The sequence below is a fragment of the Argentina silus genome (assembly GCF_951799395.1).
Source record: "Argentina silus genome assembly, chromosome: 1".
In the NCBI taxonomy this organism is placed as follows: domain Eukaryota; kingdom Metazoa; phylum Chordata; class Actinopteri; order Argentiniformes; family Argentinidae; genus Argentina; species Argentina silus.
In genome coordinates this window covers 24,459,850-24,472,268 of record NC_139655.1, presented here as the reverse complement: position 1 = coordinate 24,472,268, position 12,419 = coordinate 24,459,850, and the positions used below count along the sequence as shown (strand labels likewise).

The window sequence follows — 12,419 nt, the reverse complement described above, 5'->3', positions numbered from 1 at the left end:
TCTGATTACGTTCTCCTTACCACAGGGAGACGTGGAATCTTAATCCCCCAGAGGTGCGAAACGCTCAGCTGCAGTACGCAGGCTGGGGACCCCAGGGCCAGCAGCTGGTAAGAACTACAACCACCATCAACACACTCTAACCATACCCCTCAGGTCACTAGTAGGGACTCATTATTTAGTGTGTGTGTGTGTGCGTGTGCGTGTGCATGTGTGTGTGTGTGTGTTTATGTGTGTGTGGCTTTGAACTATTAAGCTATCATACCTAGTGCTACCTAAGCGATCATCATCTATCAGGTATTCTCAGCCATAAGACATTAATATGCTTCAGTCTGCTGGTTTTCAGAGCAGACAGGCTGTGTGAGTGATTATATCCTGCAGCACAATGCAATTAATTACCTGTAATCTCGTCAGTGGATTAATTAGTGAAGTCGGTGGATTGATATGGGCCACTCTTCCCCACCATTAGTCATGAAAAAGCCCTGCCTTCAGCAGTCACTTTCTATTAGAGGAGTTCCTCTGAACAGATGCCTGCCCTCTGGGCCACCATCTCTTGTCAATGACACTGGGGTGAGAGAGGGTGTGTGTCTGGAAACGTGTATATACACAGAGAGTCCTTTTGGTGCCTTTTAGCAAACTCCAAGCACAGGCTTGCACACATGCACACATGCACACACACATGCACACACACACACACACACACACACACACACACACACACACACACACACACACACACACACACACACACACACACACACACTTCCGTCCGAGAATTATCTTTGAAAACACTTTCACACGGGGCAAGACAACTGTGTATATGTCTGCTCATACATTATGTGTGTGTAGACAGTTTTTTTTGCTCCAGCTTTAGCTCTAAGTGTTCCTCTCTAAAGGTGTCTCTCTAGTCTTTCTTCAACTCAGAGTAAATCTCCCAATGAGTGTGTGAGCCATGCCCGGAGCAGAATCCACAGGGACTTTTCACTCCCACTCCACTCTCTCTCTCTCTCTCTCTCTCTCTCTCTCTCTCTCTCTCTCTCTCTGTGTGGGGGGCTAACCTATACGCTCTGGCAGAAATGACAAGACTCTCTCTCCTGTTGTGCAGCCCCAAATATGACCATGCAGCCCCTGGTGGGACTCCAGGCCAGCTTAGCACAGGGACACACAGAGATGTGTGTGTGTGTGTGTGTGTGTGTGTGTGTGTGTGTGTGTGTGTGTGTGTGTGTGTGTGTGTGTGTACTTTAACAATGTCCTCCTGCAGATGTAGGCCAGTCTCTCTCACTGTGCTGTGTCCTAGATCATGTTCTAAATAGAGACTCTGTCTTCACAGAGGTGAATCTAACACTCGTGGGTCTCTGGCCTGTAGGTCTTCACAGAGGAGACTCTAACACACATGTGTCTCTGGCCTGTAGGTCTCCACAGAGGGCCTTGCTACATTACCTCAGACATCACTGAGGAATGAGAGAATGGATTTGGAGGCCTTTTTGTCTGCTCCATTTCCACAATAGAACAAGGTCAAAGGAAGGTAGACACGGGGTCGGAAACCATTGTCCACACTGTACACAAAGTACTCTCAATAAATACCTGTAGTAGTGAAGTAGCAGAGGTGATTTGGAATCACACTCTTGTGATAGCCTACTGCCATTGGACCTTGAGGATGTCCTCTTCCACACCAGAGACCCGGGTTTTAAGAGGGTTTTAAGAGGGAATGCTGCAGCCTAGTGAAGTTTAATTCTTCAATTAGCATTCATACTGATGGACATTAGTGTGTAATGGGATGAAGAGAGAATGTGATAACTCATTGTTAAGTCATTGTAGAGGTGCAGTAACTATGTGTTGTGTCTCTGTCTGTCGTTTGTGCAGTATTCTCTGCATGAGTTCCCTCCATGCAGACTAGTGGGGCTGAGAAAGCCCAAATCCAGCTCCATCCTGATCCATCTTGATTAGGACAGATCCTCACTCCCTGACCTTCCACAGGGATTAAAGATCATCTTGTCTAGTGCACGGTCCCACTCTGTCTGACTCTCTGTCTCCAACAATCCCAGCAAAATTGCACATACATTCCTAGACCAATTTGACAACACAATTGTTTTTTCCAGTGAAATACAATGTGAAGTAACCTCAGTTACGATTTGACTCTCTCTTTGTCGCTTTCTCTCTCTCTCTCGTCGCCCTCTCTTCTCTCTCTCTTCTCTCTCTCTCTCTCTCTCTCTCTCAGTACTGTTATGGATCGTATATCCAACTTACAGGTCAACAAGGTTGTTGGATGTAGGTATTCTGTATCATCTGTATCATCACCATATCGATCACCTGTTTTTCATCATTCTTCTAATCCTTCTATCTTTTTCTTCCCTCAGATTTTTATTTTTGAGAATAACATCTACTACCGTTCGACTGTGGAGAGCAGATCGATCCGCCTGGTCTCCTCCGGCAAAGAGGGGGTCATCTTCAACGGGCTCAGCGATTGGCTGTATGAAGGTAAAACAGCACCAATGCACCAATGGCATGTCTATGTCATATTGCATTGCCGTCCCTTCAGTATATGGTATAACTGTGAGGAAATGGGATTATCCATCGGGGCGTTTCATAGGTAAACCATATGTTCCCAATGAATTCAATTTGCATTCTTGGCATGTACTTTATGTTTGGGCTGTAGGCCTAAATCTTGTTTCATGCAGGTAACCTGAAAACACTGCCTCAGGTTGACAAACTTATGAAACTGAATGTTCTACATGAGTTAATTAGCGTTCATTTTAGCCTGAGTGTCTGTTCTACACTCTGATACAGATGTCAGGTTTCCCCGTTGTTATTTTCTCGACATTTTCTACTGATCAAAGCTCACCTCAGTGCTTCCAACTCCCCTGAGGAGTGTGTGTGTGTGTGTGTACTGTACTAATTAATTAATTTCTGCTGCGCAGTAAGCACACTCTGCTCCAATGGATCACAGTTTTAATAACCGAGAGACAGACAGACACAGCGGGAGGAAGAGAGACAAGGATGGGAGAAGAGGAGAGGAGAGGGGTTCTAGAGAGTGCTTTGATTGTAGAAATTGCATCGGTCTACATTAGCAACGACTGATGAGTGTTACAGTATGAACGATGAAATGGTCAAAGTTGGGGTCTTTGTTGTGCATTTTTCTGTTCTTTTACTTATTTAAGTGCATTCAACAGAGGGAGTGAACATGTTTGAGATGGGGTCTTTTACACTGTCAGTAATGTTCTTGCTTAATTGCTTGAATTCCGAGTCTACAGCAAGTCTTAACCTATGACTTATTCTGCCACAGGAGTCGGAGACTTGAAACTGTGCATCTCCTCCAACAGTAATATTAGTCTCAGTCCATTTGTACTTTAATAGGGGTGATCGGGTGGATATTGCAGTGTCTGACCCCTGACACATAGTTATAAAGCACTGACAGCCTGGCAATTTACACTCATCATTTATTGAGACAAATGAATCTTTCAGAGGGAGTCAGTCTAGCTAGCCTGAACTTGACCTGTTTCTCAATGTTTTTGGTCCTGGTAATCCTGCCTTGTCACTCAATGGCTACCTTCATTATGCTTGATTGCAGTATTCATGATTCACAGTGATAATAACTCCAAATGAAGTGTATGGGACCTTTACAGTGCATTCGGAACGTATTCAGACCCCTTAACTTTTTCCACATTTGTTATGTTACAACCTTATTCTAAAATGGATTCAAACATTTTTTTTTTCCTCATCAATCTACACACAATACCCCATAATGACAAAGCCAAATCAGGTTTTTAGAAATGTTTACTAATTTATTAAAAATAAAAAACTGAAATATCACATTTACATAAGTATCAGACCCATTGCTATGACACTCAAAATTGAGCTCAGGTGCATCCAGGTCCATTGATCATCCTTGAGATGTTTCTATGACTTGATTGGAGACCACCTGTGTTAAATTCAATTGATTGGACATGATTTGGAACGTCACACACCTGTCTATGTAAGGTCCCACAGTTGACAGTGCATGTCAGAGCAAACCAGGCCATGAGGTCAAAGGACGTAGACCTCCAATACAGGATTGTGTCGAGGCGCAGATCTGGGGAAGGGTACAAAAAAATGTCTGCAATATTGAAGGTCTCCAAGAACACAGTAGCCTCCATCATTCTTAAATGGAAGAAGTTTGGAACCATCAAGTTGCCAAACTGAGCAATAGGGCGAGAAGGGCCATCATCAGGGAGGTGACCAGGAACCCAAAGGTCACTCTGACAGAGCTCCAGAGTTCCTCTGTGGAGATGGTAGAACCTTCCAGAACAACAACCATCTCTGCAGCACTCCACCAATCAGGCCTTTATGGTAGAGTGGCCAGACGGAAACCATTCCTCAGTAAAAAGCACAGGACAGCCCGCTTGGAGTTTGCCAAAAGGCACAAAAAGGACTCTCTGACCATGGGAAACAAGATTTTCTGGTCTGATGAAACCAAGATTGAATTCTTTGGCCTGAATGCCAAGCATCATATCTGGAGGAAACCAGGCACTGCTCATCACCTAGCCAATACCATCCCTACGGTGAAGCACGGTGGTGGCAGCATCATGCTGTGGGGATGTTTTTCAGTGGCACAGGACTGGAGACTAGTCAGGATTGAGGGAAAGATGAACAGAGCAAAGTACAGAGAGATCCTTGATGAAAACCTGCTCCAGAGTGCTCAGGACCTCAGACTGGGCGAAGGTTCACCTTCCAACAAGACAACAACCCAAAGCACACAGCCAAGACAACGTAGGAGTGGCTTCAGGACAAGTCTCTGGATGTCCTTGAGTGGCCCAGCCAGAGCCTGGACTTGAACCCGATTGAACATCTCTGGAGAGACCTGAAAATAGCTGTGCACCGACGCTCCCCATCCAACCTGACAGAGCTTGAGAGAATCTGCAGAGAAGAATGGGAGAAACTCCCCAAATACAGGTGTGCCATGCTTGTAGCGTCATACCCAAGAAGACTTGAGGCTGTAATCGCTGCCAAAGGTGCTTCAACAAAGTACTGAGTAAAGGGTCTGAATACTTATGTTAATGTGATATTTCAGCTTTTTTATTTTTAATAAATTAGCAAACATTTCTAAAAACCTGTTTTGGCTTTGTCATTATGGGGTATTGTGTGTAGATCGATGAGGGGAAAAACTTTTTTTTAGTCCATTTTAGAATAAGGCTGTAACATAACAAAATGTAGAAAAAGTGAAGGGGTCTGAATACTTTCCGAATGCACTGTATATTCATATGTGAGCAATATTGTGTAGGCTAATGTACGGTATGACTGATACCAAATGGCCTTGTTCAAAATGCAATAGTTGCCAGCATTGGTTTATTGGCTAAATGGTCTCTATGCACTTGTTAAAATGTCATATTTGCCAGCAACATTGATTTATAGTACGTTTTATAACAAGACAGAGTATGGTTACATTCAACAGGTACGGTCCCTCTTAAAATGTATATAATCTGATAAGACTTTCTTGTTAACAAACTAACATGTTTAGTTTGTGTGTGTGTGTATTCAGTGGGGTCATAAGGACTAGAGTGGAGGAGATGTTGGCAGGTTGTATAATGTGAGGTTTTTCTGGACGAGATGGTAGGGAGGGGCTTTTCTCTGCTGATGATGTCCTTGCTACAGTGAAGGTCAATCACTGTGTTAGACACCTCGAAAGGGACAGAAGGATGGAGGGAGGGGGAGGGGGAGGGGGGGGGGGGGGGGGGGGTTATGATTCCTCAACATCTGCTTCTAAGGGACATTGGTTGAGTTGTGAGATTAATGTTTACTACCTTTGTGGTCTTCTGGCATATTCACTACCAACGTAAAGAGGTCAAAAGGTCAAATAAAAATCCCCCATTCAATTTCCCCACACATGAAACATGAATAAAGAGGTTGCGAATATGCCAAAACTTCTACCAACTCAACCTCTTAATCCATGTTTCATGGGAGGGTCACTTTCACCTTTTGACTTTAACAATCATGTCTCTCAGCAAACAATAGTGCTGGTTGTCCTCTCACAACCTATGTCCCCACATAACTGAAATCTGGATAGGCAAGTGTGTGCGTGCGAGTGAACAACGGTCAGAGTTCGTTTGTGTGCGTGTGCGTGTGTGTGTGTGTGTGTGTGTGTGTGTGTGTGTGTGTGCGTGTGTGTGTGTGTGTGTGTGTGTGTGTGTGTGTGTGTGTGTGTGTGTGTGTGCATTGCAAAGTGTGTGTTTGTGACTATGGCTCTCTAAGTGAGTAGTCTACTTGTACAAACATTTACTTAATCAGATGCCTGTATCTTTTTTACTTTGTTTTTCTTCCTTTGTTGGAGTGAGTTAAGTTTGAATCCATCCTCTGCTTCGGCATGCGAGACTTATGCTGTCATTCAGCAATGTGGTTTTCTAATGTGTGTCACTGCTTCCCCCTACTGGACACAATTATGCATTTGATATTTTGGGCACAACTGCACAACCTCACATTTGAATTGTAAAACTCCTGTGTCAGTGTTCTAACCGTATAGTTACAGTTCTCGTATCAGTACCATTGTCTTTTTACCGTAACTTGACCTGTTTTTTAAACTTTACTCTTACCAACGAGTAAGAATTTATAACCAGATGGAGAACTACTGTCTCTCTCTCTCATTAATTTTAGCCATGTAATTATGTCACCTCACATTAATTGGTTTTTATTGACCACCTGAACCAGTAACATGGCAGCTCATGCATAAGTAATGTCCGTTAGGCATGAATAATTTAGACTGCACAGCGAGCCTGTGAACAAGGGAGAAAGGACAAGTGTGTGACAGCTTACCGAGTAATCATAGCTTGAGAGAGAGGGAGAAAGAAAGAGAGAGAGAGTCACATTCGAGATGAGATATGACAGAGAATGAGGCAGCTCAAAGAACATTAACAAAGACTAGCTTGTGCACGTTATCTTCTCTCTCTCTCCCTTTCTCTCACACACACACACTCTCTCTCTCTCTCTCTCTCTCTTTCTCACACACACACACACACACACACACACACACACACTCTCTCTCTCTCTCTTTCTCACACACACACACACACACACACACACACACTCTCTCTCTCTCTCTCTCTTTCTCTCACACACACACACACACACACACACACACTCTCTCTCTCTCTCTCTCTTTCTCTCACACACACACACACACACACACACACACTCTCTCTCTCTCTCTCTCTCACACACACACACACACCTACCTACCTACCATACACAAATGCCTCACCATACACACAGTCTCTCACTCTCTCCATGCCCAAGGTGACTAGACATTAACAGTCACAGCCGGAGCAGCAGTACCTCTCCTCCACATTACAAAGCCACGCCAGAGGACCTTATGTCGAAGCCAGCAGGCAGTACTAGCAGAGGCACCATTGAGGCAGGAAGTCTTCATTAGACAACGTAGCGCCGCACAGCATCACACAGACCACTAATGTTCCTCCTCTAGCAAAATCCAATTAATACCCTCTGTGCTTGAGCGGCTGGGTGGGGGTGGATGTACTGGAGCAGGAGCTGCCTTATCTGCCTCCCCTCTCTTATCTCTCATAGATGGAGAGCTAGCATCGAGCCTGGGCTGAATGTTAGCTTTGGGTTAAATGTTAGCTTTGGGTTAAATGTTAGTTTTGGGTTAAAGGCAAAATACAATACAAAGTTGTACACAGGTTGCATAGAATCAAATCTAGTTTGTTTTTAAAAAAAATACATAAAGCACATTACAAATACAAACCATACAAAACCTGCGAATGGACATGTGTTGTCTCTGACAGCTGGGTCGCTGGGTAGTGGTATAGGCCATGTTTGATGTCTAAACTGTGTACAATACTCTGTTAGCACTGTTGCAAAATGAGTAGCTTGTATAAGGACTACAGGTTTGTGTGTTTGTTGAGTAGAGCCACATACATAGCATTGTGAAGTGATTATGAATGCTTATAAGTGCTTCAGAGTGCCAGCAGGCTTTAACTCATTGTATGTGGTGCTTATGAGAAGCTTTAAGAAGCTGCCTGCCTGTTAAACTAAAATAGCTTGTCCAGCTAGCTAATGAAAATCCTAATGCTTTGATGTCTGTTTATTTCCCCATAGTCACTGTGTCATCAAACTGATAAACAACATTTACGAGGGGTTAATTACAGAAGTTAATTAAAATGTTCCTGATAACTATGAGTATGACTATTTTGATCCTCCTGGTGCTCTGTTGCTATGATTGCATTGTCCCGCTGTAATGAAGTAGATATTTATCCTGACAGTTTACACTGTCAAATACATCCCTGTGAGATTTGATATTTGCATAAAACAATGATGACTCTTTATTTTAACGAGAGCCTGTGTGTGTGTGTGTGTGTGTGTGTGTGTGTGTGTGTGTGTGTGTGTGTGTGTGTGTGTGTGCGTGCGTGCGTGCGCGTGTGTGTATCTGATAAGCATTCTGCAACAGCTGCAAGGCATGTCTCAGTGCTGCATCCAGACTCATTCAGAGTAAGATGGTGTGTCTGGCTTTTCTACAGACCCTGACTCTCTCTCTCTCTTTCTTTGACTCTCAGCACCTGGGACTGAATATCAATAGAGCCTCCTATGAGACAGCGGTCTGCTTTATCCATAGCACCCTGCATAATTGTACACACACACACACACACACACACACACACACACATACTCCCTAGGGAAGCATGGAGGTCACAGGTCACACAAGCCTAGCTCGACTGAAAAGTGCACAATCAATGTACCTCACCAGCCAAAAGAGACACACAGACACACACACACACACACACACACACACACACACACACACACACACACACACACACCACTACACTGTTGCACCTGGCTTGGAAATTGCTTTTCTGTTCCTTTCTCGGTTATAGCTCTCTACTCTCGGTTGGTCGATGTTGCTCCACTGAGAGTAAAAGCAGTGTTGTGATTTATGACCAGAACATTCTACAGCATCCAAGCGTGTGTGTGTTTATATATAGAAACAGAAATGGAACAGGTGGCAGCCAAAAGAGAGCAACTAATGTTTTTGGTGCAGGTGTAATTTAACATCGAAGAGACAATGGATGGGGATGTGACTACAGGCCAGCAGACTCGTTGCACCCACTGTGTGTTTTATATTAAAAGCCCTCCCTGTAGCTTTAAGGCTAGGTAACTAATTGGCTTAATGCCATGCGATTAGTGGTGAGTGAGCATGGGAATGCATGGGTGTGTTCCTCTGATGGCCTTTGTGTGTGCATGATGTAGCATTAAACAGCATTGAACTGAACTGAATCACCATGGCCATTCAAAGTTGCACACACAAAAGCCATGAGGTACACTGACTTTTCCCATGAAATGATTTACCAGGGATTTTGCTAATTTTGTTGTTCAATCTCTTGTCTTGGTTTTTCCAGAGGAGATATTCCAGTCCCATATCGCCCACTGGTGGTCCCCAGACGGTGCCAGGCTGGCATATGCCACCGTCAACGACACAATGGTGCCCAGGATGGAGATCCCCATGTTCACAGGCGTCCCCTACCCTTCGGGAAAGGAGTACCACTACCCCAAGGTACAGTACCATAGAATACACATCCTACCTGTGTTAGTACATCTGCTTACTTTAATGTAACTACATTGTGACGCATACATTCATAGTATTGGTATGACGTGTCAGTGGCCATTTTCAAGGGCAAGTTCACCAATGTTGCAACTACAATTAACAATTGTATTGGTTTTTTTCCACAATTTGCGGGTCCAAAAGCCAATCAATCGCTCTATTGATACACTTGTTGCAGCGAGAAGACTTGCAGACTATGCACTACAATTGTCAAGAAAACATACTCTCTCTCCCCCCACTATCCCTCCCTCCCCCTCACTCCCTCTCTCTCTCCGTCCAGGCTGGGGAGGAGAACCCAGTCATCACCCTTTCCGTGGTGAACCTGAATGGCCCTCTACACACAATAGAGATGAGGAGACCAGAGGACCAGAGGATAGGGTACGCGACAGTACAGTACACACACACACACACACACACACACACACACACACACACACACACACACACACACACACACACACACACACACACACACACACATTGAGCAACACTGTATTACTGTTATACTGTATCCACTACTAGGATACCTTACATTTGTATTGTTTCACTGATGTGCGATCAAAATAACAATCATACACTCACCGGCCACTTTATTAGGTACACCTTGCTAGTACCGGGTTGGACCCCCTTTTGCCTTCAGAACTGCCTTAATTCTTTGTGGCATAGATTCAACAAGGTGCTGGAAACATTCCTCAGAGATTTTGATCCATATTGACATGATAGCATCATTGCTGCAGATTTGTCAGCTGCACATCTATGATGCGAATCTCCCATTCCACCACATCCCAAAGGTGCTCTATTGGAATGAGATCTGGTGACTGTGGAGGCCATTGGAGTACAGTGAACTCATTGTCATGTTCAAGAAACCAGTTTGAGATGATGTGAGCTTTGTGACATGGCGCGTTATCCTGCTGGAAGTAGCCATCAGAAGATGGGTACACTGTGGTCATAAAGGGATGGACATGGTCAGCAACAATACTCAGGTGGGCTGTGGCGTTTAAACGATGCTCAATTGGGGCCCAAAGTGTCCCAAGAAAATATCCCCCACACCATTAGATATTTGCGTTAATGAGCAGTTGAACAGGTGTACCTAATAAAGTAGCCGGTGAGTGTATGTTTTACATGAACAAATAAATAAAATAATATAATCATAAGTAACAATAATTTGTGTGTGTGTGTTGGACAGAGAGTTCTATGTCACCATGGTGAAATGGGCGACCACCACCAAGCTGGCAGTGAACTGGTTGAACAGAGCCCAGAACATCTCCATGCTCACCCTGTGTGCGGCCACCACTGGGGTTTGCACCAAGGTGTGTATCCACATGATCTCTGCCTGGCTGGTCTCTCTACTACTATATTTTAACTGCCTCTTGTTTAGTTGAAAGAGCAACGTTTTTGTTTGTCCTCACATTGTCTTTTACTACTGTACGTACACAGCTGGTGGTGTTTCTATTTGAACTGCTTCTCTCTTGGTTGACTGACTGTCTCTAAAATGTCTTTTCAGAAACATGAGGATGAGAGTGAAGGCTGGCTACACAGACAGGTAAGGCGATGACAATGATGATGGTGATGAAGATTTATTTTGATATGAAACCCATTTTTATTGGTTGTAACCAGTTGAACATCACTCAATTATGTGTTGATGTTGTGATTGATGTACAGAACGAGGAGCCTCTGTTCTCCAAAGATGGTCTGAGGCTGTTCTTCACCAGAGCTATCCCCCAGGGAGGCAGGGGCAAGTTCTTCCACATCTCCATGTCCATCTCGCAGGTACTCCACTGATATACTCTGATGCTGTATATGTAGCAGGGGTGGTTTAGAATATCACTCTTATAATGATGATGTCCCTGCCTCAGACATGTAAACTCAAGTTTCGCCCGTCGGACCTTGGGGATGTCCTCTTGGCCTAATGGTAGATGCTTGGGTCTTCTACATGGGGAATCCTGGGTTCGAACCCCGCCTGTCACATACACAGTACAGCATGGGGGATTAGATCTAGATACAGTACTAGCTGATGTATTATTAGCTATGCCATAATATGGCAAATGTTTGAATTGTATAGATAATACCATTTGGTTTATTGTGGGCCACTTTTAAAAACAGCACTTTAATATCAGTAGTACACTCAACAGTCAGTCAAGTTCTCAACAGACCCCTGAAACATAACCGCAGCCTTCAGAGTACTGCATGTCCAAAAAAGGCTGAGTTGCACTAATAAGTAATTGAAGCCGTTTTTAACTTGTCATTTACCATTGAGGTTAAGTTCCACATGGTGATTTTGACGTGGTGTGTGTGTGTCTCTCCACTCTTTCCCCAGCCCAACACAAGCACAGACACCCTACAGTCTATCACATCTGGAGACTGGGACGTCACCCAGGTCCTGGCCTACAATGAGGACAGCCAGCTAATGTAAGCTCCCTGACGTGACCTTACTGCAGTGAATAGACACGCATACACACACACACACACACACACACACACACACACACACACACACACACACACACACACACACACACATCCTGCTCTCACTACCCAAAGCCAGCTGAGCTGCAGCTCCCCTCCAGAAGCTACTTTAAGAAGTCAAGTTGTTCCTGTCAGATTTGTTCCTGGCCTACTTCTGTTCTAAAAACAGCCTACACCTCTCTGTCCTCATCATTGATGTATGAAACATCCATTTGGTGGCAAGACTATGCAGTGTTGGAGATTGTGTTGTGGCAACTTGCGTCTCCCTAGAGCCTAGCCAACACAACCAAGAAAACCGTAGCCTACACAATTCTGTTTCACTGTATGGCTCAAACCAAGTATACACACTTCAGAGTAACCTACTGTGACTCTC

At 44.3% G+C, this 12,419-nt stretch overlaps 1 protein-coding gene across 1 annotated transcript in view; it reads left to right on the top strand.

The window, feature by feature from the left end:
- The window catches only part of dpp6a (dipeptidyl-peptidase 6a), a gene marked incomplete at both ends in the record, with an annotated part of 116,092 nt that overhangs the window by 95,509 nt on the left and 8,164 nt on the right, over positions 1 to 12,419 (top strand). Inside the window, 8 exons of the mRNA XM_083670625.1 lie at positions 26 to 107; positions 2,355 to 2,475; positions 9,378 to 9,532; positions 9,861 to 9,958; positions 10,767 to 10,890; positions 11,085 to 11,123; positions 11,243 to 11,350; positions 11,898 to 11,989. Coding sequence (XP_083526751.1) covers positions 26 to 107; positions 2,355 to 2,475; positions 9,378 to 9,532; positions 9,861 to 9,958; positions 10,767 to 10,890; positions 11,085 to 11,123; positions 11,243 to 11,350; positions 11,898 to 11,989 — 819 coding nt within the window. The remainder of the gene's footprint in view (positions 1 to 25; positions 108 to 2,354; positions 2,476 to 9,377; positions 9,533 to 9,860; positions 9,959 to 10,766; positions 10,891 to 11,084; positions 11,124 to 11,242; positions 11,351 to 11,897; positions 11,990 to 12,419) is intronic.